The sequence below is a fragment of the Callionymus lyra genome, chromosome 12 (assembly GCF_982586985.1).
Source record: "Callionymus lyra chromosome 12, fCalLyr1.hap1.1, whole genome shotgun sequence".
Classification (NCBI taxonomy): domain Eukaryota; kingdom Metazoa; phylum Chordata; class Actinopteri; order Syngnathiformes; family Callionymidae; genus Callionymus; species Callionymus lyra.
The window spans coordinates 19,278,564-19,305,551 of record NC_141829.1 but is presented as its reverse complement, the minus strand read 5'-3'; the positions used below and the strand labels follow the sequence as shown (position 1 = coordinate 19,305,551).

Below are 26,988 nucleotides of genomic sequence, written 5' to 3'. Positions count from 1 at the left end.
GAGGGTGAGTAGAAAACGAGTGGTTTGAATTATAAACGTATGTATTTTACTTTATGTGATTATACTCTGGAAGTTACTAAATACATTACATATATAATAAAAAGTTCAAAACACATGGGGCCCAATTCCATGCTCTGGTATTTATTTGTATTTCCTTTCTATGGATCGTATTCAAGAAAGTAGCTTGAAGTGCACTGCAATATATTTAGATACAATTATCATTTTAGAATAAAAACATTCATTCATAAATGACTTGCAATAAATCAAAATTGTAAAAAGCACTCCATTTACTACTCATTATCAATTACTAATTTACTTTTTAAAGCGAAAAAAAGAGCGACAGTTAAAGAAAGAAAAACAACTGGACTCAAAGCATTCATTAAAAATTGACAAATAGAAAAAAAACAACTATTAAGATCAGCTCAGTGCTTGGATGAAAGCCAAACAATAAAAGTACATTTCAAGATTAATTTGAAAAATAGACGGTGCTTGTCGAACATGTAGCTTGAGAAAAATGCATATGGTTTTCCTCACCCCGATATTCTCTACATTTTAATGTATGTATTAATATAACTAAATATTTGTTTATAGATCAAATATAAGAGACAGACCACTGTTTAAGTGTGTGCAGCTTAAACAAATTAACACTTGAATTAAAGTTGATTTCAGTCGGTTACGTAAGTGCTGCCAGCAGAGTTCGTGATTCTGATAAAAACATCAGAGGAGCCTCAAAAGATCAATTTGGCCTTGACTCACTCCTCTGTTAGCTCCATAAGTAAATCGCATAACCAAACAACAAGTATCCATTTAAACAAGAGGGTGAGACGATGCAGACTGAAGAGCACAAACGGATATGATACTGACAATAAGAAGGTATTCTTGCTTCTGTAAATATCGTGACACAAAAAACAGAAACGTTTTGCACCAGAAACACCTCTGAACAACATGCAAAGAAATCGTCCTCCGCTGTCAACAACGTGTGACCTTCAGGTTTTTTCATCTGCAATGCAGCAATTAGTTTTATTGATGTGAAACTAGACTTTCCAGCAGCTTTTAGTTTCAGCCACATGCTTGTTTTTGTGTTTTAATGCAACGATGCGCCTCAATTGTCTATGACAATAGCATATATTGTTTGGGAACGTCAATCTTTCTCTGTTAGAAGTATGTTTATTATGTTTATAAATAAGTATATGATGAGGATGTGTGATAACTAAGGATGAGAAGGAACATCTAGAAAAACAATAGTGTTAATTGCAATATTGGCATCTATCCATACATCCATCAATCCATACATACACCATATACACATGTCTATACAGTATATGGTGTGTTATATGGATATCCGTTTAGTAGAGCATATATATTTTACTAAAACATGTTACATTGTGGAATAAATATATATAATATGTGACCAGATATGTATGTATGTATGTATGTATGTATATCTTAGATACTGTGTATTTTTATAGATAAATGTGAAGTAATGTGTCAACTGAAGTAAAAAGGAAATAAAAAGTATATCATTTTACTTCTTGCTTTTTTTTTTAACTACGGAGTTTTGTTTTTTTATTTCCATTTATTTTTTTGTACGTACATAATATATATATTTTTTACACTTTTAGCTTTATAAGTTAATCCATTACATAACTACACAAAAGTATCATTATCATATCATAATATATTACATCATAATATAGTATGATATATTAAAATATGATATAGGAGTAATGTTTGTGTGTGTGGGTGTGGGTGTGTATACACATACACACACACAAAAATAGTTCTCCTTGTGGGACTAATAAAAGGAAAATCTTAAATATTATATATATATACATATATATATACATATATATATATACTGTATGTGTGTATTTATTAGTCTGTGTGTCTGTATATATGAAGTATTTACATGTCTGCTTAGTATATGCATACATATTTATATCACATCATGTTATATTGTGAAACATAGATAATACGATGCACAATATATGTCATGTATTGCTATGAGTGCTTATATAGTATGCATTTTTATATATATATGTAGAAATGTAATGTCAATTTGCTACAAAGTACTGAACTACTTGGTTTTCTTGTGTTTTTTTGGCTTTATACAATTTATATTCATTTCTTTCACATCTTTGAAAGATGTTCAAAATAGTTTCATTCATCCATTTAATAAGAAAAAAAAGTCATTGTTGAATGATAAAGTTGCTAGCACAAAAGTCTGGTCAACCTTGCAGTTGAAGGAGGAAAAAGAAGTGTAGTATACCTGTACCTCAGTTATTTCAACTGATCGGGGCTGAATACTTCTTTTGCTATATGGGGTATAACTTGAAGTTGTAAGACTCACCATCATCAGAGCCACCGGGCGCTTTAAGAGCCTTCCGCATTTGTCGCTCCACGACTTTGGCGAGCGATAAGGTCTCCATTCTTTGTCGTCTTTCTTACCGCCGTGTGATATAGTAGCGTCTATGCATCGAGCAGCTCCAACACTGTTGGTTTTTTTCACACATTAAACTTCTCCACATCAGCTCAGACCCACCTTTCAACCCCTTCACATGAGCACATAAGTGCACCGATACCTCTGGTGTCACCCACTTGAAAAAAAAAATGCCACCATTATCATCCTCGACTGTGAGATAACTATGACACCTTCCCCCCTCCGGCTAGCTCGAGGAAACCCTGAAGAGACCGTGTCACGGTTAAATGGTGTTGACAAAACTGTCAATGCTGAGAATCCCAAAACAATACCAAGAATCACACCCGCAACCCCGTTTATTTCATCCCAGTTCTTTGACAGGTTCTGTAGAGTTAAACTCAAGAACCCATAATTCCAGCGCAAGGAATTACGGTTGACCTCATTTCTATTTTTCCGATGTAAGGAGATTCAGACTTCTGTCTCCCCAGACAGATCCACAGGTCTGCCCTGGAGCTTCCTCCCAGAAGAACATGCCAGGAAGATCTCCCCAAAGTCATGTAGGACGAGGAGGCGAAACCATTTTACAATAATACAATAACAAAGTTGAGTAGCTTATTATAAAAAATGGATTGTATGATGGATTGATTTAAAAAAAAAATAATGCTTTGGGCGAGAAGATATTATTTTCATCCCAAGGCTTCTTTTTTCTTCTTTTTTTTACTTTTAAATATTTAAAATATTTACAAGAACAAACTTTTAATGAATTAAAAATGACGGGTTTTTTTTAAGCAATTGGCAAGTGCAGTGTGAATTAGAATTGTTTTGTTTTAGAACTAGAAATTCCTTATTTTACATTAAAATACATTTTCTTCTTTAGAATAACCCCCAAGTGACACTCTAAAACAGTATGACTAAGACCTCTCCCTGTTTGACTAACTCCCTCTCAGTGAACTCAGCCTGCATGCACAACTTTTCCTATGAATAAAGTGGAGAGCTTTTTTTTTCTTTTTGCGTTTAGGAAGTTTTTTTTTCTGTTGGATGAAAACCTTCAGGAGACATTATACTGATAAACATGCGTAACTCTTGACGCAGATGAATCTGGTCTGGTTTTGGATGATCGAACTGGGGATCCGTTTGTATTTTCTAGATCCAATAAAACCTCCCCATCTTGGTGTCGGCGTCAGGAAAGGTTTAATTGTAAGAATCAGTGTAATATGATGCAAACAAAAAGCTATCAAACATGAAAATATATGTAAATATTTTTGAAATGTTAGCATAATTTCGCATCAATCCCTTATGGTCGTTAAAAGTTCTCATGCAGTTGTCGTCTGACCGGAGCTACTGCCGGTGTGTTGTTCTATTTTGTAGCAAAAACATATCTACAGAGAGGAGAAGAGACAGCAATAGAGAGGAGGAGAGACAGCGAGAGAGAGAGCAGGGGGAAGACAGCGGCAGCAGCACAATCCTGCCTGCTGCACTGCAGCAAAAATCTACACAGCATACCATAGTAACCACACAACTAGCAGCCCCTCACTGAAGCCTGGCTGAAGACGAGTGGAACCAGAGATGCAGAAAGGACAGGTGGACTGGAGAGGAACGACTAGATTTAATTGAAAGGCATTTGAGGAACAGAATGAATGTTGAACTAATATCAGAATCGAAACAGAGGCAGGACATCGGAGAGTGCTCTTTTATTAGGTTAATCCTCCACTCGTTCATCGAAAACATTGAGAATTACAATAGTTATTTGTACAATATTTCATGTTTTCTGTCAACAGGTTTTTATTTATTTTCTTCCTCTGCTCCTAACCGACTCTTTTCGTCACATTTATATCCCCTTTCCTCTGATCTCAATTGGATTTCTAGAGTCCTTTTCCTGTCATTCTCCCTCTTGAGTTCTTGACGACAAACAATTTTCACACCAACTGAGTGATCTCTAGTGTCAGCCTTTGTTGACAATCCTGTAACCACCACCAAGATTTGATGTGGACTTTAACTCCATGAATGTTTCTCAAACATAGACCAGGTTCACCTGCACACGAGTCAGAGTTACACATGATTGTGAGTAAAATCCAAAACAGTTTTTTTTAAAGCAGCACATTTGAGCTGATGATGGATAGAGTTAGATTATGTTGTACTAGTAGATCACAAAGGTATCTCAACCAAGATTGCAATACATAGTGAAAAAAAAATGTAAAAAGAAAAATCATAGGGGTGTAAGAAAATATCATGCATATATACTTATATTTTTTTTTTACAAAAATACGATTTAACCGCCACTGTATAAAGTTTTTTTTTTCACTATGTACGGTTTATATTTAAATTAAATGTTTGTAAAATAAAAATATATATATACATTTTTTTTTACATAAACATGCACATATTTACTGCATTTTTTCATGTTTATGTTGCAATTAAACTTCTGGCCAGTAGATGGCAGCGTACATCGTGTCCTCCACAGCTTTAGAAAAAATAAAATCCCGACATTGACTGAGGATAAGAGGATGCAGTTGACTCCAGCAGCTTTTAAAGCAGATGGTCCTGACATATTTTTACAGTTACGACTTTGTCAAGAGACACAAGAGTCAAGTACTTGACAATACTACAAATATATCCTTGTTACTACAGTATCACAATATATTGTATCACTGAGTTCACCGAGTGGGGGTGAGACAAGAGTACACTGCTGGAAAGAAAGTAGCTTGATTTTTTTTAGCAAGAAAGTGAGTTAGAAGTGTAACTAAGTGAAGTTTGTTATTTTAAATATGTATATTATTACAAATTCGATGTTAGTCTGCGTTTTCATATTTTCTAAAAGTTTTTTTCTACCCACATTTCCTTTTTTGGGGGGTGGGGTGTCATCCTGTATCAGGATACCCCAACACCTATTTATTAACAAGTCATACGTTTTAAACAAATTCTACAAAAGACTTTCCTTGGAAAATCATCTCCACTATTAGTCCTTTTATTCCTAATATTAGTAAAAATGTCTGCAGAATAAGAGTGAGGAGCAGCAAACTGGATTGTTGGTGGAACAAACACAGATATACTCGTCCAGAGGAAAAATAAACGCCGTTCTCTCCCTCCCTCTCTCTCCTCTGCGTTTGGCTGCAGTTTCATATTATGTACAACACGGTAATAAATGAGCTGGAGGCCAACAGCGAGTCACAAAATCATATCAGCAATCAATCATAATCAAATCATTAAAATCCACTCTCGGCACTGGGAAGACCGCGGCCCGGCCGACCTCACTGTGGTTCCTCTCAGTCCTCATTTCGCGTGAGCGGCTCAGATCCGACGGTGAAGCCGTTTCTCTACCCACAGACGCCGGTGTGTGTTAAAGACTTAAAGATCACGCCTCGTTTTTTAAAAATCGCTTGAACTCGATGTAACAGAGAGACACGGGTTGATGGTGTTACCTTTACTACGGTTACTCTGAGGTACCGAACCTTCTGCTCTGGCCCAACAGGCTTGGAGAGGAAGTCACCTGCAGAGGTGTGGACCAGCGCACCATCAATCATCCACAGTCTTTTGTTCTCGCATAAATGGAACACCGGGAGCTTCCCTGAACGTCTTTCCGGGTGGTCTCCTGTGGGTTTGCTTCTCGAAAAGAGTGCGATGAAAAACATACAGGAGGGTTACAAGTTCGTCTCAATACAATACCTCCTGAAATATGACGTTGTACGAGAGTAAAGGCGTACATTCGCAGATACATTTACTGAGAGGGAGTGAGTGTTTATTAAGTTGCAAAATGGTTTTGGGCATTGTCGTTTTCAAATGATTCAACAAAAAGGTCTCGCTCAAATCCGTAACGCCGCTGCACTTTAGGTTATTCACGTTTTAATTTGTGTTTGTTTTTTCTCCAGTGTGTGTCCTATTGACTTGCCCTTTTTTTTTTTTATTGGTGCTATTTTCTATTTAAAGTCTATTTTTATTCAAATCCCCTTTAAGATTTTTCTTTAAGTATTTTCTCATTGTTAAAATACTTGAAGAAATTCCCCCGAAAAAGGAAAATAATTGTTCATCTACTAATGTTTATTTTTTGAGACTTGTAGACAAGGATGTCTCAGACCAGGGTATTACCAATAGCGGAGAGTTTTTAAACCAATTCAAGACCAAGACAAACCTAGTCTTTTTCCAGATCGAGACTGAGGCTGAGACCAAACAAACAAAACGACCGTGCTTCCCAGATTGTTAAAGAAGCCCTTAAGTGGTATGATCATCTTTGGAAGGCTCTTAAAAAACCCTGTGAAAGAAGACAGTTTCCCAGAGACGCTTATAGCTTAAAGTAATTAAGTAAAGGTTATTTCTAGAGTGCCTTTCTAGACCCGGGTCACAAAGCCCTTAACAAGCACAAACAATACACAGTTATAATTTACTTACTAAAGATCAAGACACAGGAGTCCCAGAAAGTCAGGCAAAAGTCTGCACAAAGATGATCTTCCACTAAGATGGGAACCTGGAGATAGAGCTGACCCACTTTCCTTCTTAGCGACCAAAAGCTCAGTCATCAAGCATCGTCATGGACATTTTTATCCTTCACTTTTCCAAATCATAAAACAACGTTGAATTAAAAAAAAAAGAAAATGCGTTGGATTTAATTCAGCTGTTGCCAGTGTATAATGTACAGTTGTGTTCACTTAAATGTAAATAAAAAGAATAGAATATATTTTTGTAAACCACACTTTGTGTACTTTTTACTAGTCATTAATTTTACATTATATAGTCAAGTATAGTTACGGTCACATGACCAGCATTGTGAGTCTCGTTTTCGTTACATGTTGAAGGCCCGTTGACGCTTGTTAAATAATATTATATAAAAAAGATCTCAATCGAGAACATCATTAAAGCCCAAGACTGACTCAACCAAGTCTCAAAAACTGCAATATTACTATTAAATCCATTTAAGAGACACTTAAAATCAAGACAGTCTCCCTTTAATAGTGATGGGCTGATGAAGCAGTGTCATGTGGTTCAGAGGTCAGTAGGTGGCGCCATCAGTTTAAAAATGTGATGTTTGATTAGAAAAGTTGTTCAAAACAAAGTAAAACAGCGCAGAGACCGCCATCTAGTGGACTCTGAAGATAATGACACTGCTTCATGAAGCTTCATCAGACCATCATAACCCTTTAAAGCAAACATGACCAGAATAAACCCTCATGAATATATGATGAATAAAGCTTTGGTTAAATGTAGTCTTTGTTTCCTCTGCGTCTTCTTATTTGGATCTTTTCGATACCATGCTGATATGTGTGGGTACATAAACGCTTCGTAGGCAGGAATTCTTTGAACGTGTCCACACAGAGTTGTTTCAAAATACAAGTCAAACTGTGTGAGTCATTGAATGTTTTGATTTGTTTATTATCCCTTTGTTTTCGTCAGGACTTTTTCCTCTTTTAAGTGTAGAGACGAACCTGCTTCTCTTGGCCGACTGAGACAAGTCCCAGCTGTTGCCGAGCCAGAGATGAAATTAGCTTTTCATCTGCTCTTGAGTTTGATTTACAGCGTTAAACTCGACGCTATTTCAACATTTTATTTTCCAGAACACACAAATACGTTACTTTTCAAAGCAACAAATAATATTTATCGTCAACGGATAAAAATGTTATGTTGAGTGAAACTATATAATTAAAATGCAGATTGTAAAGAAAAATACAATGAAACTAATGTAATCAACAAGATGAATTACATTTTCATTACGTCTATTGAGCTCCGCTTCCCAACACCTACCCGGGTTTAAACACCTCGTCTCAGAATAGCTGATAAATATTAACGGTAATTATAGTGTTGAGGCTCTGCGAGTGGACCGGGCTCACGACTCGTTGTGTTCTTCTCACTTTTCTAGTGTTTAAATCCCCAACTTCAGCGCCTAAAGATTCCTGTGAAAACTTGTGCTACACCTTTGCTGTAAAAGCAAGCTCGCAGAAGTGGGACACAGCTTCCATTAAGGGCAGAGGATGAGCCAAATTAAAAGTCTGATTTATGAAGCTTCCATAAGACACAGAGCAGAAAATTGAGTGAAGAAAAGCAGACGCTATACCGTTGTACTTCTGCTGCTGTTAAGCTCCATTAAGAGTTCAGTTTTACCTTGAACAGAAACCCGTTTTATATCCTGGCATTCATCTTCAAAATTAAGTCATGAGGAAAAAAAAAGAAAAGGTTCTCATCTTGACTACACGTCTGATTTATTTCTCTGGGCTTGAATTAGTCACTTAAACATTTTCTGGTCGTGAAAGACATTGTTTTCAAACAAGTGGTACCCAAGGAAACTGACACCATTGATCCAAAAAACATGTATAATTTGCAGCAAAAATACTTTTTCAGAAAAATGGTTTGTTGTCAGAGCAAGAGACTACCGTGCTGCATTCAAAGACACCTCACAAAAAGAAACAAATCACAATATCTAATGCTTCATTTCAAATATGAGGACTTTTCTGTAGCTTTATGGACATGTTCTTTGCAATGTTTAAATAGCAATAACCAGGAACGTGCAGTCAAGGGAAGCAGGTGAGGCAGAGGCTCAATGCACAATCCATCACAAACTGCGTTGATCCATGCAATTGGCATGCACCGCATCTCTAAATGTCGCAAATATAATGTTCATAGATACGTTTATTTGCCTTGGTTTTCCACAGTCTGGCTGATTTCTAACCATCAAAGTTTAATGTTTGTGAGGGTCTTATTTAGTGTCGCAGAAATACAAAGTGAAAGTGAAAAGACAAACCTTGAGGCACACACTAATGAGCCTCCACAAACTACGTCACATCTCCATTGAGGCGGAGATACTTTTAAAACTAAAGGAAATAAGGTGGACTTTATCTGCCGATAAAGTCGACTAGAAACGGTTTTAATTTCAACCGTATAAAAAAAAGAGATAAGACCAAGAAAATATACAGAATATTTCAAAACTACATATTGGCCTTAAATAAATTATTTGTTTTTGTCATGCTTGTATTGACCCATTTAATACTTAATATGTATCTTTTTACCATAATAAACATTCCAGTTTGTGTAAATCTAGCCAATCACAGAAGGCCTGACGCAATATTAACCAATCAGAAGCTACAAGAGGCGGTTCTATCTGACATTACTGCACCATTTGTCTTAACGCCGTCGCTTGGGATTCTTCACTCCTGAGCCAAACTTAAATCTGGAGTCATCGCTAAACTTTACAGTAAATTCCCAAAAAGCCATTAAATAGGAGGAAATAAATGCTCGGCTTTTAAATGAAGAGCATTGAATCAGCTGCGTCTTCCTTGTAATCCTTTACTATCACGGTCGTACTCTATACCGTTTAAATCCAGGTCTGCTCCTTTTTTTTTAATTACTTATTAGTTCATTCATCTTTTTCTATATCTATTGATGGTTTAAAACTAATTTAGATTTTTCATCCAATTGAAAGGTCTCAGATCATTGAATATGGCAGGTTAAAGTTTTTGAATACATAACTTTAAATAAATGCATTACTAAAACATGATATTTCAGCTATGACTCCTATATCAATGTCAAAGACGACAGGTTTATGAAGCTATAAATCATTATTTATTCACAATCGATGACTGCCATAGAGATCTAGAGGATGTAAACCCATAAAGTGCTTCACCAACCATGAACCTGACCACACGTCACTGGCTCATACCTAAATGTCTTCTTTGTCCATTTTATATTTTTTCTTTTGTTTTAGAGGGAGACAAGGACTGCTTTCGGTGCCTGCGTGTTAACATTTTTCTAGGCCTTCTTATGTCATCTCTAGACCTAGCAAAACTGATTGGAAACAGGAAACGTATCTCCAGATTTAGATCTCCCCTGAGGCTTCATTTATGACTGATTGGATTATGGGAAATTATTTATCTGATGGAGTCCAGATTGTCCTTCAAAATTTCACACACTTTCCATACACGCCAGATAAAGCATTCTACCCAGCCTGCACTCTCTTCTTAACCCCATTCAAACAAAAATGCTTGACCAAGTTTTACAAGGTTCACCTAAACGTGAATTGCAAAAGCACCCAAACACTCACTCAGGTGCAACAAAGTTATAGATCAAGTGAAGTATTTTAAAGTTTGTATCCGATATTGAGAGATGAGCAAACGACAGACGGTTGTCTTGTGGAAAAAAAAAGAAGCTTCTGCATCATGATGGAATACATTACGGAGTCTCATTACTCGAGCGAAAATGGACAACATGAAGAGACGAGCGTGAAAACCGTGATACACGACTTCAGAGAAGATGAATATCTACAGAGTTTCTCCCATAAGATTAGAAAGATGCTGATGTTTGAATTCAAATGCATGGAGAAATGACACGTGATTTTTACCACTCTGTCAGTCTCCAGTCGGAAAATATGGATTTTAGATCCGCACAAGTCGTTTTAAAGGGTTGCATAGACAACACAAAATACATTCCAGGGATATGAAGTGTTCGATGTTGCAATGAAAATAGCATCTGACTTAGTATTGTGTTGTGGTTCTGTGAAAACATGGAACCATGATAATAAAGTATGAATATGTCAACTCATGGATAATGTCGGATAGCTATTCTGAAAACAATTCTCTCTAGTTTAATGAACTACAAAAATGTCACATTAATGAAGAAATACAAATATTTAGAATTTTATTTTGTAAATGTTTTAACGTCCCATTTTACAAGAATAATCTTAGATTTCTTCAATCAACATGGTATGTTGCTATTTCACGTGTAATATTACTGTACTATTAAAACAAACTTTCATATGCTAAACAAGGATAATTAAAAGGACTTTATTAAACACATCAAGAGAATACATCCGCACAACAAATAATGATTAAAACAAAAAAAAAAGTGTTTGTGAACAGAATAAGTTGCATTTTGCGTAATAGTATAGCACACTAGCAACTAGTCCAACTAGAGTAGTTGAGTTGACCTTTACTCTGTCAAATGAACAATAAAAGGTCACATAAAATTGATTTGTTTTAGTGATTCTATTGTTTACGGTGTTTCATGCAGGCAATATTTTTCCACTGTGTTGCTAGGTTTGAATGGAGCCGAGCGTATCGGCAGTTAGAAGCCATTCCATTACAATCAATAAGAAAACGTTCAGAAATTACAGAACTAGAGAACACCATGTTCCTTGTTCTATTATCAACATTTCCCTTGACATTTAACTGAAATGGGTTAATTTGTTGAGTTATTGGCATACTATTACATAATTACAACCTCCCAAAAAAAATTGTTTTGTCCCAGCTACTTAGGGTGTGAGCCAGGGACACACTGGACTGATTGCTAATTCATCTCACAAACACTAGAGAATCTATTATTTCAACATACAACCTTGCTGCTTCTGTTACCAATAAGCATTTATAGAAGCATTTCATGCATTTAAAGAAGTGAGTTGTGAATTTTGATTAAGTTAATGAGGTTTAACTTTATTTTTGCTTATATCTTTATTGTTTGTACTGCTCTGCTAGTTTTTTATTTTACTGTAGTTAAGACTTTCTGTAAAAAAAAAAAATCTTGTTTTGCAGTTGTTTTTTAAAATAACTCAACATCTTTTGACTAGAAACTTACCATGACGACTATCAATGAGGTCAAATAGAACAAGTACTCAATAATGTACAGATAAAAAAAACAGACCGATTTTTAGGGATTTTCAGATTTGGTTTTCCCTCCAACAATTCTGATGACAAATGTGTGAAACACCTCTCAAGTCAACGCTCATTATTCTCGGCCTGTGTCGCTCGCACAAATCAATTTATAACTCGTGATGCTTTCTCAATGAACATGGGCCTTTTTATAAAAATCGGATTGTATGTGCTTGTCTTTTTAGAAAATCAGTCCAATTTTACTATACAACCAAACTCATAAAAACATAGAACTACAACTGTGGACTACAACTTGGTAAACTTGGTAAAATTTCAATCATCTTATAGGATCTGAAATAGATGGATACTGACAAAAACATTAGCTAACGAAAACTGAACATATGCTAACATAGATAAAAACACTTACCAAGGAGATATTTGACGTCACGACAGAGACTGACGGACATGCAACAATCAAGGTGAACAGTGAGCAGGTGAGACCGAGACACATGTGACACGAATCAGGCCAATCAGATCAGGAGCCAAGAGGAAGTTAACAAGACCGGGATCAGGACTTCACAATAAAAAACAGGAAGTGAGACAAAAGGGAACATAAATGACAGGATATGACAGTGGTGGGGAAAGCGATGAAAAAACATTGATGAAATAAATCTAGAGCAATTCTATATCCATAGAAATGCATGAAACTGTGTGGTTTTACCCCTTCGCACCAATAGCACCTCTACATTTACTTTACATGTAAACCAGTTGCTGGTGGTGTGTGTGTGTGTGAATGGCCCAGTGAATTTGGTTTTTCAAATCCTTTTTTCAAATTCTGAAAAAAGAAACACACAATGGGGTGGAGGGGAATATGTTGGCAGAGGTCTGCGCTCGGTGTGTGCTTTTTCAGAGAACAACAGAAGTCATTTTTATTTAAAAAACATATTCTGTGGGACAAACACAAGGAATGCAGACACACGAAAAAAAACGTTATACTAAAAAACTATTTACAATTCCACACAGAAATGACCCCCAAGACAAACCAGAACTCAGGCCTTTTATTCTTTTGTTAAGAATAACTTTGACACGCAAATTCGTGAAGCGTTCCTTATTTTTCGTGGAAAAGATCTTTCATGACAGAGAAAATAAACAGAATCTTAGAGGAAACATGAATTTCAGACAAAATAGGATACAAACTACTTTAAAATCCTTTTCCATATCGGTCACAGGTGTTCAACAATGGAATGTACTAGAAAAGGATGTCCAACATTTGGCAACACTTAATGTCTTCAGGATAAAGTTAAAAAATTCAACCATTGACAGTACAGAACGATACATGATGGCTGATGAAGGTCAGAGAAGCTAAGCAGAGATGGTCATGAGACGGCATGGGAGGATAACAAAAGAACATTCTGTAACTAAACAATGAGTTGAGCCTGAGAAACCTGAGACAGTTTCTACGTAGTGTTGGGACTTTGTGTTCCGATGAACCGACCCCTCCCCAGCCTCGTACGTGGTGGTGGAATGAAGGACAGACACATGGATGAGTTTAAGAAAAATGCTCGTTTAGTGAATTATGCAAAAGTCAGAAACAAACTTACGTGAACACGGGCGCTAGCAAGCAGAGAGATCTATCGCAGACGTCTTCGAATGCCAGAACGCAAAGATCAGACAAAATGGTGGATCTTTTATAGTAGAATATTCAGGTTAACGCCTCTAGTCAATTGTACATGTAGGATTGGTCAGTAACTGTAAACACTTGATTCTAAGTTGGCCGTCGCACGTGATCGTAGTGGAAACTTACCAAAAGTTGTTGACTTCTTGAGAGAGTTTGTTCCCAGCTACTTGTGTCCTTCCTTCTGTGTGAGTTCTCAAACAGGTGTCCAGACTTCCTGGAATCTGGGATTGTTTAATCTTTCTGTGTGTGTGAGGCTTTCTGACCTCGGCCTTGTGTTGCAGTCAGTCAATCCAATGCAAGAATAGGATTATTTAATATGAATTAAATATGAAAGATTATCAGTTAATCAAGTGACTATTTGAAATGTGTGTTAAATCTAGATGATTGATTACAGTAAAGTTGTCATTTCCTTACAGTAGCAGGATGTTACATAATGTGTATCACGTAATGGACAAATGGAAAAATGGCTTACTGTTGTCATTACAAATGTGCTTGAGTTAGAGGTGTATCCATTTCAGCCTGATCCTTGTTTTTAGGGATATAGATTTACCATAGGTTGGTGATTTGATGTTGCGGCTCCTTCACAGAGTAAAAAGTAAAGTTAAAAGAGATTCAAAAACAATTCAACTTTGATAATCCGCACCTCAACAAATGGATCCAGACTAGCGTATCTTAAAATCTGACACTTCAGCAATGTTATCTGATGAACACTTGCATTCATACCTGACAAGGGATCAGATTATGTCAGGTGGAACCTCAAGTCTAAATAAGATTAAACATGAATCTAAAGGGGGGAGTTGAAAGGAATTCAAAACCGGTTACCTCACCACGAGATCTAACCAAATAAGAAAGACTTAATCCTGGATTTAATTCTGACTGAAGTGAATTATTCATTCAGAGCAAAACAGAAAAAGATCAAACAAAAAGCTTCTAGAGATTCTGCTGCGATTCAATAAGGGGCTTGAACTGAACCTGTCATGTTTGTGTAGATAACCAGACCGATATTTATAAGTTTTCCTTATTCAAATCCACTTCAGGATAAGAGAATAAACACATGGTTTAAAGTCTCTCGGTCCATCAGATCCTTCAGAAGATCGAGCCGCTTGTTGAGTATGGAAGTTAATATCTGCCATCTTTGAATATGACTTTCTATCACTGAATTCTTATGTAACCAAAATCATATGTCGAATTGTACACTAGTTTTTTCATGCATTAAAAATAAAAAGGTGTTTTTTACATAATATATACAGTGAAAAATTCAATGTGTAGAAAATTATATGGAAAAATTCAATGTAAAAGCAATTTTAAATGTACATACATTCATTGTAAAAAAAAATTCACAGTGCTTTAAATGTGATGATTTTGTCTGATTTTGATGCTTTAAAAATGGGTTAATGCAAATTAAATATTTGTGAATATATATTTACTTCCAAAATTAAGCATGATTTGATTTCCTCTCTGCATATGTGTCACTACAAATCCAGGGCTCGGATTGGTTCATGCATCAGGATGACGATTCCTACAGTATTAAAGCGAAATGACTGGGTTGGAGCAAACTTGTCTCAACGCCTTCTCCATTATAGTTTTCTGTATGATGGTCCGTCAAGCTGAGAGAACATATTCTTGGAAAGTCATTGCTCAAAATACATGAGTTTTCAACTTCAGCTTCCATGTTTCCAGATGCTTTCACCAGCTTTGTAAATTCAAATAAAAGACAATTTCTAAAACAATAGTGGCACACGATAAAAATATCTCTTAACTGTCAAACAAAATATATTATTTAGTATTTGAAAAATCACATTAGCATACAGAAATTGTGGGAACCCGCAGGAAAAGGAACCACAATATACAATAATGATGCCTGTCAAACTGTAAATGAGTTCCTGGAACCATCCATTCCATCATTAAACTCACTTGACATAATCTACCTGCTTTTGTTCGTCCTAATCTCTGTTTTTGTTTGTGCTCGAACCGCATCACAAACATGTTCCTTATCTCCGTCTCCTGAAGGCACAATTGCAGAATCCCATCGTGGGAGCAGGTGAACACAAGCCAGGCTCAAATTAAACTCACTGCAGAGTCACTGTAAGAGCCACTGTAATGGCCAAAAAGTATGTTTGCGGCCGACCTGTCGGCAAGGGTAGGTCGCAGGCAGGTTGTACGCAGCTGTCACTTGATTGTTTGTCATTCATTCTTGCACCATGAGCTGTTTAAATTGGGGAATTTTAACACCGTAAACATTCGCCGATGGGTCCATGGCGAGTTTCACATCGTCTGTGAGTGGAAATTCAGACAAAAAATGTCCGTCAACAAGCCATTATCGTGTGTAAGATCGCTCAAGTTCACTAAAACAATACAAGACCTTTTAATATTTACTTTAAAAACGGATTGACACGGACGTGCGTGGTGCGTTCAAGAAAATAGGTCCGGATATGGTGCATTCAATAGCGTGGGACAATTGGTCAAGAATTAACTGAATAAAAAAATTAGGAATGGAAAAGAGTGTTTTTTTTTGGTTGGTTGGTATTGAAACAGTATTTTTAATCTACAAGTTAAAAGAATAATAACATGAAATATAATTTTAAAAAGAGTTTAATGCCAAGTACGACAATATAATGATAATGTAAACTGAAAGGCTTTCAGAATTAATTTTTCATCAGAGTTCTTGGAGTTTTTTTTGTTCCAGCACAGAATTGTTCCGGACATAATGCCTGTTTTACTGTAATATGAGACGTTGCTTTGTGCAAAAAAACATGAACTTATGGCTCTGATGCAAATTGATGAACCTTTTCAATGATTATCTGTTTTGTGTTTAGAACCAAAACTACATTTTTAGTAGATTAACAAGTGAAATCTATCAGAAAACCTTTCACTAGGGTTGGAAATATTGAGTCTCAAACTCAATTACTCAAGAGAGAAAGTTAGTATGTTTAAGGTTTTATCTGACACCAGAACTAAAGCTGGTTCTGGGGGTGAAACTGTGCATGAGACGGTTTATATTTTAGTAGCAGGAGTCGTTTGAGTGCAACAACAATTCTTCACAGTGAGCTCCTTGCACAATTATTGATTGTTATTGACTTCTTCAAAAGCCCAAAACTACACATGAAATGCCAAATGAACATGCCTGACTTCGCCCTCACGCCATTCCATCCTTGTTCTGTCCAAAATAAATTCACTACCATTACCTTCGACATGCATTCCTGCCTCTGGTTTTACCCCAATTCTTTCCTCACGACATCACTCAAATTAAACACCATCGGTTAAATCTCATCCTGACAAGTAAATTGTCACGTCGGCGACTGTTGCTGAAGCACGGGCGAGCTGAAGTGTAGAATTATATTTCCCAGCCTAAGATACATCATCACTTAATTGACTTAACAAAGACTGTGGGTCGTACCGAGACCGGAGAGTTGGCAGTGAGTGCTATCGAACAATTCAGTCACTTAAGACAAGTGCAGTTTGCCATGAATGGAGAACGAATATGGAGGAAATATACTCATAATGAGCTGTTTAACATCCGAGCGTCTGGCTTTCACAGACATGTTGCTGTGCCTAATTTACAAAGGGCTTACTAGCTTGTCTTTATTGGGGTTTGATAAGTTACTTTATCAGCCGTTTCTACTTTAAGTTTTAGTTCTCTGTATGTTCTGGTTAGTGATGGTCTGATGAAGCTTCATGAAACAGTGTCATGATGTTTAGAGGTCAGTAGGTGGCGCCATCAGTTTAAAAAAAAAGTATGTCATGTTTCATTAGAACAAAAAAATAGTGCAGAGACCGCCACCTAGTGGACTCTGACAATAATGACACTGTTTCATGAAGCTTCATCAGACCATCATTAGTTCTAGTCACGTCCATACTAATTTTAGTTTATTTTCAGTCGTCTAAAAGGTTGAGTCTAGTTATTGTCAAGAAAACTTATATTTTTGTGTCTTTTTAGTTAAAACTAAAACAGATAACCAACAGTTTCATTTCAAACCAAGTTCAGGATTCCAAATATTATTATAATTTAGTCATTGTTGTGTATTGTTGTGTAGACGCTGTAAGTTAAATGTACCCGTGAAACAAACTCATTAGAATACTATAGGTTACTTTCATGTATTCATTTAATAATGGTTTGCCCCAAGATTCTTTTATTTTTAGGACAACACTGTTATTGTTATTTATTTGTTTGCTTACTTTAGTTTTATTCAGTAATACATACATTTTTTTGTAAATCTATTCACTGTACACTATTGAATGAACTTTAGCAGTTCCCAGGCTCACCTTACCGATATGCATTGAAAGTTTGTCCGTGTGGTTTTAAAATAAAATGTAATATTATCTTGCCTCCTATTGATCAAGGCAAATAAAAATAGTTATAAGTCATCAATTTCGAATAACATTGTCAAGTACTGTTGACGGCTAGTGACTAAAATGAATGTTTTTGCTGACGAAAATAACACATACGAGCCTTTTTTTTAAAGACTGAAAGAGGAAGGTGCTCTGGTCTGATGAGACTAAAATTGAACTTTTCGGTCAACAAAGGAAACGTCATGTCAACACATCACATCACACGAAGAACATCATGCTGTGGGGGTGTTTTTCAGCAGGCAGGACTGGGAGAGTTGATTTGAGGGAAAGATGGAACGGCTAAATACTGAGCTATTCTTGAACAAAACCTGTACAACATTGTGATTTGAGGAAGGGACGGAGGTTCATCCTCCAGGAGGACAATGAAGCCAAACATACTGGTAAAACAAAGCTAGAGTGGTTTAAGGGGGAAAAAAGTGAAAATATGTTGGCTTAGTCAAAGCCCAGACCTCAATCCAATAGAAAATCTGTGGTCAGATTTAAAGATTGATGTTCACAGGTGAAGACCATCCAACTTGAAGGAGCTCATAGGGATTTATCCAAAGCCATTTGTAGCTGTGTTTGTCGCAAAAGGTGCTTCTACCAAGTATTGACTTTTGGGGGGTGACTAGCTATGACTTCTTCTGTTATTTTGTCCTATTTGTTGTTTGCTTCCCAATGAAACAAATTAAAAATCTACAAAGTTGTGGACATGTTCAGTAAATTAAATGTCACAAATCCAGATTTTTTGGGCAGCAAAACATGAAAAATGCCAAGGGGGTGAATACTTTTGCAAGGTACTGTATTTAAGTATGAATCATACATTATAAAATAAATAAGAAAATGTTTATATGATATTAAAGCACATGGAGCGTGGATTGAGCAACAAAAGTACACAAACACAACTACACTCTATACGTCTATAATCTTGTATCGTGGGCAGATGAACCAATAGACCTCCCCAGAATAGAGCAGGCATCCAACTCTGACCTGTCAAGTCTCTCATAGATCGCAGACGTATCCTAGAGCAAAGGAAATCCTTCTCAAGTAAATAAAGTAGACCCTTAGGACCACCGGTGACCCTTGACCAAGTGTTTTTCCACCTGCTCCAGCACTAAATAAGAATGGCGAAATGTATCTCAAAACCTCCATCACACATGCCACGGCAGATATTTGTCTTTGTGACGGATCAACAGCATTGTATGAAACAATCAGTGCTCAGGTTTGAAAGTGAAACTGCTGATGAGCTGACAGGCTGAGACACAGTGGGGGGGTTTTGGGGGGGTAGTAATTGCGGTTCAGCAGAAAAAGAACATTACTTCCCAATTCAATCCCCGATAGCAGCCGATGGATCAAGGTTGGAGCCATGTGCCTTTTTTTTAAAAGCCGAGATGGCCCACGTTTACCTTGTAGAGGCTCATTACTGAATAACTGGCTGGACGTGGCAGGGATTTGTGCTGAATCAGTGCAACACAACTTCCTGGTAAATGGGGGGGAAGGCCAGACGGTGTCAGCACGGTGAAGCACTTCTTCTTATGACTCAGAGATGTTAACTGATTGAACAATCGCAGTCGAACAAATCAGCAATATCTGGTTGAAGTGTTCTCCAGGCAGGAGCTAAGGATTTGTTCTGGGGTTGTTTTTTGTTTTTTTGCGTATTGGCTTCAATTAAAAGCAGCAGGAAGAGAAAAGTCAGCTAATCGTAGCTTTCCAGTCCGACTGTCTGAAACGTCCCTGTTGTCTGCATATTTTCACACATCAAACATCATTTTAAGATGAAGTTCCTGCATGACTGGTGTGGTTTTAATGGTTTGTTTGAATTCATTTGTTCCGTTGAGTGATGGACAAATGTAACCAAAACAACAATCCAGGACTAATGTATTTTCATTCTTTATTAATATTTGTGTTTGCAGAAATGTAGTACTGACTTCTACATTTCATATGAATGTATAAACTCTCTGGTCATTGCCTCGAAACCAAAACTTTAGCAATCTTTCATCATCATTTCCTTGACTTATCTTCTTGGACATTCAGGGATAAATGGATTATATTTCTGAGCCAGAAAACTGAGACACAGCCAGCATGGACAAGTTTATCATATCGCAGGTTACAAAACTTTAGCTTAACAACTTTATATTTTTTTAAAAACATACATTTATAATATTTTAAGGCCACATCTAGCCCTCTGGCCACAAGTTTGGAACATGCACCTGGAAGAAAAAACAAAATTTTTATCCAGTACTTCTAGCAGCTATTCTAATACTTATGTTTCGGGTGACTGTGTGATGAATGATAGCACACAATAACTACACCAGAACTACAAAAAACACTGATTTAGTAAATACTTCCATTGACCACAACTAAAACAACATTCCAAACTTGTCAAAACCGACCAACTCTAAAAGCAACTTAGATTTTGATGCCTTATTTAGGCTTTGGTGTCATTTTCCTGGATAAAATGTTGTGTCTTCAATACAAAGATTCATCATTTATTTAATAATATAGTCATGAAGATGAGCACGCTTACTCGGCATCAAAGCCAGTCTTGCCAAAGTCCCTCATAACAAAACTTGGTAGATTAAGCTCCTAAACAATACTTACGTAAAATTACTCAGACAAAGTGTATTACTATTGAAACATATCTAAAGTAATTATGTTATGATTGAAAACTCCTGACTAAACACTTTGTATTGAATATATATTTGATATGGACACATTTACCGTTGGCAGCAGTATCTGAAAAAACCCGTATGAAACCCATCCCTTGTTTAAACTATAGCTGGATGTAGCAACTCTAAAATCTAGTTTGTCACTAGAATAAGTTCTTGATAGATTTTGCGAGAAGCAGCAGTTAGAAACAATACAGTGGACAAGGGCTGGGTATCGATTGAAAATTTCCGATACCAGTACTGATACTGATATTTATCAGTTCTAAACAGACAGAAAAGTACACTACACATTGTACAAATCTTGAGTTTGGTACATATTTACTTCAAGCTGTTTTCTTATAGGAAAAATAAATAACAAATACATTCCATACAAAAGTAAATCCACACTTTCAGGTTCTGAACACATGTGTTTACAGAAAAATTTGAAGGAAGCATGTTTTGATACACAGTACTATCAAAGCTTTGTTTTTTTTTTAATATTTCATACTCAGCCCTACAGTAGATATGATTAAACCTAAACCTTCCTATATTGAGAATCATTTTTCTCCTCCACCAGACTGGACTAGGACCTCAAAGTCAGTAACTACCGGGAGGTCGACCAAGGCAACTCTTGCCGAGAAGCAGAACACAGAATATTGACACAAGGCGATGCAAATGAGTTTTGTCAGGGAAAAGACCAGCCAGCTTAAGATAACATCAGTATAAATCGTAAAAGAAAGTAGTGTTTGGTTGACTTTATCGAACACATTGGTCTGTTCTTAACCAGGTGTACTTTTCTGATAAAAAGGATCTTCTCAAGTTGAGGTTGACGAGGCTGGTTCAGGGCTGAGTAGACACAAAGGGCTTGGAATAGTAATGTGATGGATCTTTCATAGTAGCTGGAAGATGCTTAGTATTCTCTCTATGAACTCCAATAAGAACACCAGCTGGCTGTCAATAAAAGAACTTCAATCTTGACTATGCTCACCTTGCTTATTGCCACATATATCTAAAGGCAGACGGGGTCTCACCATTATCTCATAAACTCTCCTTTAATAATTTATTTCAGTCCTCCAACAGAAGAGAAGAGTGTCAGAGGATGCACTGTTATATAATCTGATGTATAATAACAACAGTAACGATTATGCAATTCAAACTTTTAAAGACGTTTTACTTCAAATGTTGGACATTATTAGACACATAAAGTGGTGATTTATTATCTATTTTTTCAATTTGAGATATTTTTAATGAAATTATGACCTTCATGTTTTTAAAATCAGGATTAAAATTCAGTTAAGGTACAGATGAAAGAAGACCTTTATAAAGAAACCCAGCTCCACTTGAGAGAAAATGACGACATGACGACATGGGATGCATGCAGAGCAGTGGTGAGCTTTTAAGTTAAAGTACTATTGACTTTTGGAAAAAAAAAGGAGGTTAAACAGGGCAAAAGGAGAACAAATAGAAAACAAACATGGAAAAGACAAAAATACCATTTCAGAATCGGAACTCAGATTAATGAATTTTGGGAAACTAAACTATCATGACAACCATTCAAAGATTTGAAGCACAGAATGAAAGACACACAATGCCGCGTTGAAGATAAGAAGTCGAATGCAATCAACTAAGTCAATTGTACATTTTTAGCCAGAGGAAATTGCCAGTGACAGTAAAAGGAGAGGGTTGTGATTACTTGCCATCATATACTTTTTTTTTGTTTAGTTATTTTAATCGTATTAATCTGATCATCTGACTTCCTTTGACATGGAAGTTTATATAAATTGTAACTTTATTGTAGGATGTGTTATATGAATTCACTTTTTTCTTTCTTTTTTCTTTGCAACTAACAGATTTGTTTTGATTACTATCCGGCAGATTCCAGCAGAACAGAGAGTCCAAAATTATTCTGGAAGCTTCCAACCACCAAACAGTTGATACAGACTGAAGTAAACAGGATAAAAGACGGGAAAAACTTGGTACCAGATGTCTCTTCTCATGGAGAAGACACGATTCGTCTTTAACTGACACTATTTCAGTTTTTTTAGTAGCCATGACATGAAAACGTTGAATATTTTGGTGATAGTTCTATCTGGGACTTTATGAACCTTGGGAAATGGTGTTCCTCCCTTTGAAAAAGACATAATATCTATATTTATATTGACATAAAATGGTGTATAATGTTTTCCATACTACTTCGACTGACCTTTTCGGTCCTTCTAAATGTATATTTACATATTTCAGAGCTCTTACATGAATCACTTCTGCTGAAATACCCTGCAATGATGGCTTACGCAGCTCAGGTGAGCAGCCAAATGACCGGAATGAAAATAGGAGCAGTTTCACTTTACAGACTCTATCTCGGCAGACTGACGCAGGTTTATGTAATTTTTTTTTGTTTAGCTCATGGTGTAGCTCGTGACATCACTCCTGCACTGTCAATAAGTAAAAATAGTCGAGGTTGAGGATGAGGATGAGGATGATGAGGATGAGGATGAGGATGAGGATGAGGATGAGGATGAGGATGAGGATGAGGATGAGGATGAGGATGAGGATGAGGATGAGGATGAGGATGAGGAAGGGATGAGGATGAGGATGAGGATGATGAGGAAGGGATGAGAATGAGGATGAGGATGAGGATGAGGATGAGGATGAGGATGAGGATGAGGATGAGGATGAGGATGAGGATGAGGAGGAAGGGATGAGGATGAAGATGAGGATGAGGAAGGGATGAGGATGAGGATGAGGAGGAAGGGATGAGGATGAGGAAGGGATGAGGATGAGGATGAGGATGAGGATGAGGATGAGGATGAGGATGAGGATGAGGATGAGGATGAGGATGAGGATGAGGGTGAGGATGAGGATGAGGATGAGAAAGACAATGCTGTTGAGGATGATGAGGATGAGGAGGTGAAGAACGATGAGGTTAATGACGATGGTGTTGAAGATCACAATGATGATTATAATGATGAAGGTTACAATGATGATGATGGTGAATACAATGATTAGGAGGAGGACGAAGTGAGCATGATGATAATTAGGATGATGATGATGAGGATGATTACAATGATGATTATAAGGAGGATGATGATGATGATGATGATGATGATGACGATGATGATGATGATGATGATGGGGAGGAGGATGAGGACAAGGAGTATAAAGAGAGGACGATGAGGATGAGGATGAGCATGATGATGATGATGATGATGAAGATGAGGAGGAAGATGAGTAGGATGATGTTGATGATAATGATGATATTAATAATGATGATTATATTGATAATGATGATGATGATGATGTTATTGATAATGATGATAATGATATTGTTAATGATGATGATGATGATGACGATGATGATGATGATGATGATGATGATGATGATGACGATGATGATGATGATGATGATGATGATGATGATGATGATGATGATATTGATATTGATATTGATATTGATAATGATAATGATAATGATGATGATGATGATGATGATAATGTTGATGATATTGTTAATGATGATGATTATGTTGATAATGATGATATTAATAATGATGATTATGATATTATTAATAATTATAATGATGATATTGATAATGATGATGATGATATTGATATTGATATTGATATTGATATTGATATTTATATTGATATTGATATTGATATTGATATTGATGATGATAATGATGATGATGATGATGATGATGATGATGATATTAATAATGATGATGATGATGACATTCTCCACTGCAGTCGATCCAGTGCTGCTGATCACCTTCAAAGCCTCATGTCAAAGTAACAAGTAGTAGTTCCAACACTGTGAGGGTCTGTGAGGGTCTGCCCTGCAGACATGTGCTCTTGAGCCACACACACGACCAGCACCTGCTGCTGCACATGCGTCTGCAGGAAGCAACAAACACCTTCAAAGACAGACATGAAGGAGTGTGTCTGTAGCAGTGTGTGTGTGTGTGTGTGTGTGTGTGTGTGTGTGTGTGTGTGTGTGTGTGTGTGTGTGTGTGTGTGTGTGTGTGTGTGTGTGTGTGTGAGGGGGGGGGGGTGCTGCAGTGGGAGGCAGGACAGCTCTGCTTTAGGGAGAAATCTCCTCGCACGAGAGCTATATTTTTCTCTGGAAAAGTTCTCGGATCACGGTCGCAGTCGCTGAAAGCTTTTTTTTTTTCGTTCGTGTTCGCGTGAGCGCGCGGCGCGTCCCCGAGTTGACCGATAGTATCTGCACAGAATAAGTTGATCCACACACACACACACACACACAGAAACACGCCGCATGAAGACAACTGCAGATCATTCCACAGCGCAACAACACAACAGAAAATAAGAAGGACAGACTCACCACTTGGATTCTTGTTTTTCTTAAGACTCTTGCCACAAAGACACTGCAGCATATGCGTTCCTTTGCTGAAAATGTTCCAAAGAAACCACATTGATTTGGGCGAAGAGCAATTCCAGCGGCTTTTAAACACCCAGAGATAGACGAGATCCTCGCGGTTGCATAAGAAGAAGACAATTGTCCAGACCTTTTTTTTTGGAATCGTATCCCCAGACACACACAGAAAAAAAACAACAACCAGGTGCATCAAAGTCCAGTCATTCACAAATGTGTTTGACTTGCTGCTGATGCTCTTCTTCTTCTTCTTCTTCTTCTTCTTCTTCTCCCTGCGCCGTGTCTTCTGCCTCCTCAACAACTAGTCGATGGTGGAACATAGACTCTCTCTGTCAAATGTGCATGAAAAAACAAAACTAAAAGAATAAATCCGAGGAGAGGACCATCGCTTTTCAGTAGTTCATGAGGAGAGGAGGGTGGATCTGCACAGCATCAAAAACCAGGGGAGGATGCATCCCTATGCACGCACTGCTGCAATGATACCCCCAACAAAACAACACATTGCAAGTCCAAAAATTCCACGGCAAAAAAAAAAATCCACGAGCTTGAGGGGTTCAGGGATTTTCAGCAGCCGCAGTCAAGACAGTCCCCCACGCTGCAGCGAGTCTGGTCCACTTGTGCTGCTCCACGAGTGGGTCTCTGGGTTTTTTTTTATTTTTTAAGATCCTTTCAAAGCATCTTCCAAAAGTGTTGCTGATCCTGCTGGAAACATTTGCATCAATCTCCTCCAGCGTCGGACCTCTTGTTGGAAACAGTCCGGGAGGAGGAGGAGGAGAGGAGGAGGAGGAGGTGGAGGAAGAGGAGGGGTTACATTGAAAGAGTGGCTTTCCATTACGTAAACACGTGGTTTCTGCCCCGTCACATCACCGATGTTGAACCGAACGTTCAACCCACTTTGATGGACACATGTCCTGAATCCATCACAGGCGATTTGGATCCAATAAAGATAATATAATTAATAAGCTTTAAATATTTATGTGGTCACCATTTCAATCAGAATTGTGTTATAAAAGTGTAAAAATGATCGAAAAATGCAAATAATAATTACAAAAAAAATGTGGTTTACATGAAAGCATCTTTCACTTTAAGGAGAAGGAAACGTCACACCAAAAATATAAAAACTGGATATTGGTTGAAACAATAACACGTTTTTTTGTATTGTTGTATTTCCTATTTATTAATTTTTATTTATTATCTCATTATCAAATAATAATTACATAAAATGTGGTTTACATGAAAGCATCTTTCACTTTAGGGAGAAGGAAACGTCACACCAAAAATATAAAAACTGGATATTGGTTAACATTATAACACTTTTTTTTTTATTGTTGTATTTATTTATTTTTTTTATTTTTATTTTCTCTTTATTTATCTGTTCGCTTATTCATTTAAATGGCCTATTAGAGGTTAAAAAAAGACAAACAGTGAAGATAAAATGGGGGAAATTAATTTAAAAGGGAGACTATCTAAAAGTGTGCTTGAAATAAATTATTTAACTAACAGGGTAACTGGAATAGTAAGTAAATAAGTATTTTTTATTTATATAGCGCTTTTCCAGACCAGGGTCACAAAGCGCTTAAACAATCAAAACAATATTCAATAAAGTATATACTTTAAAGGTCAAGATAAAACTGATAACACAACAGGAGTTCCAGAAAATCAAGGAAAAGCCTGAACATCAGTAGATTCTGATCCACAGACCTCAGAGCCCGAGCTGGGTTTTAAGGCTGGATCAGATCACTGTAAAGGATTTCATTTTTATAAGCTTTTGAAAATTTAAAACAAAAAATGTGTGTCAGGTGAAGTAAACATAGAAGATGCTTTGCCACAAGCTGTTGCTGGTCTGAAAACTGGTGCAGGTCGTCCTTTTGGTGTGGTGTTCCTTCAAGCAGCCACATGTGAATTCAGGATGTAATTGAGGAAGAAAACTCTTTTATAACTAATATTGTAATGTACTTGTA

At 36.8% G+C, this 26,988-nt stretch overlaps 1 protein-coding gene across 1 annotated transcript in view; it reads right to left on the bottom strand.

Annotated features, from left to right (window-relative positions):
* fgf14 (fibroblast growth factor 14) overlaps positions 1 to 25,201 on the bottom strand; it is a 131,516-nt gene extending 106,315 nt beyond the window's left edge. The window contains exon 1 of the mRNA XM_087804850.1: positions 24,977 to 25,201. Coding sequence (XP_087660976.1) covers positions 24,977 to 25,067 — 91 coding nt within the window. The 5' untranslated portion in view covers positions 25,068 to 25,201. The remainder of the gene's footprint in view (positions 1 to 24,976) is intronic.
* Between the last annotated feature and the right edge of the window lie 1,787 nt (positions 25,202 to 26,988).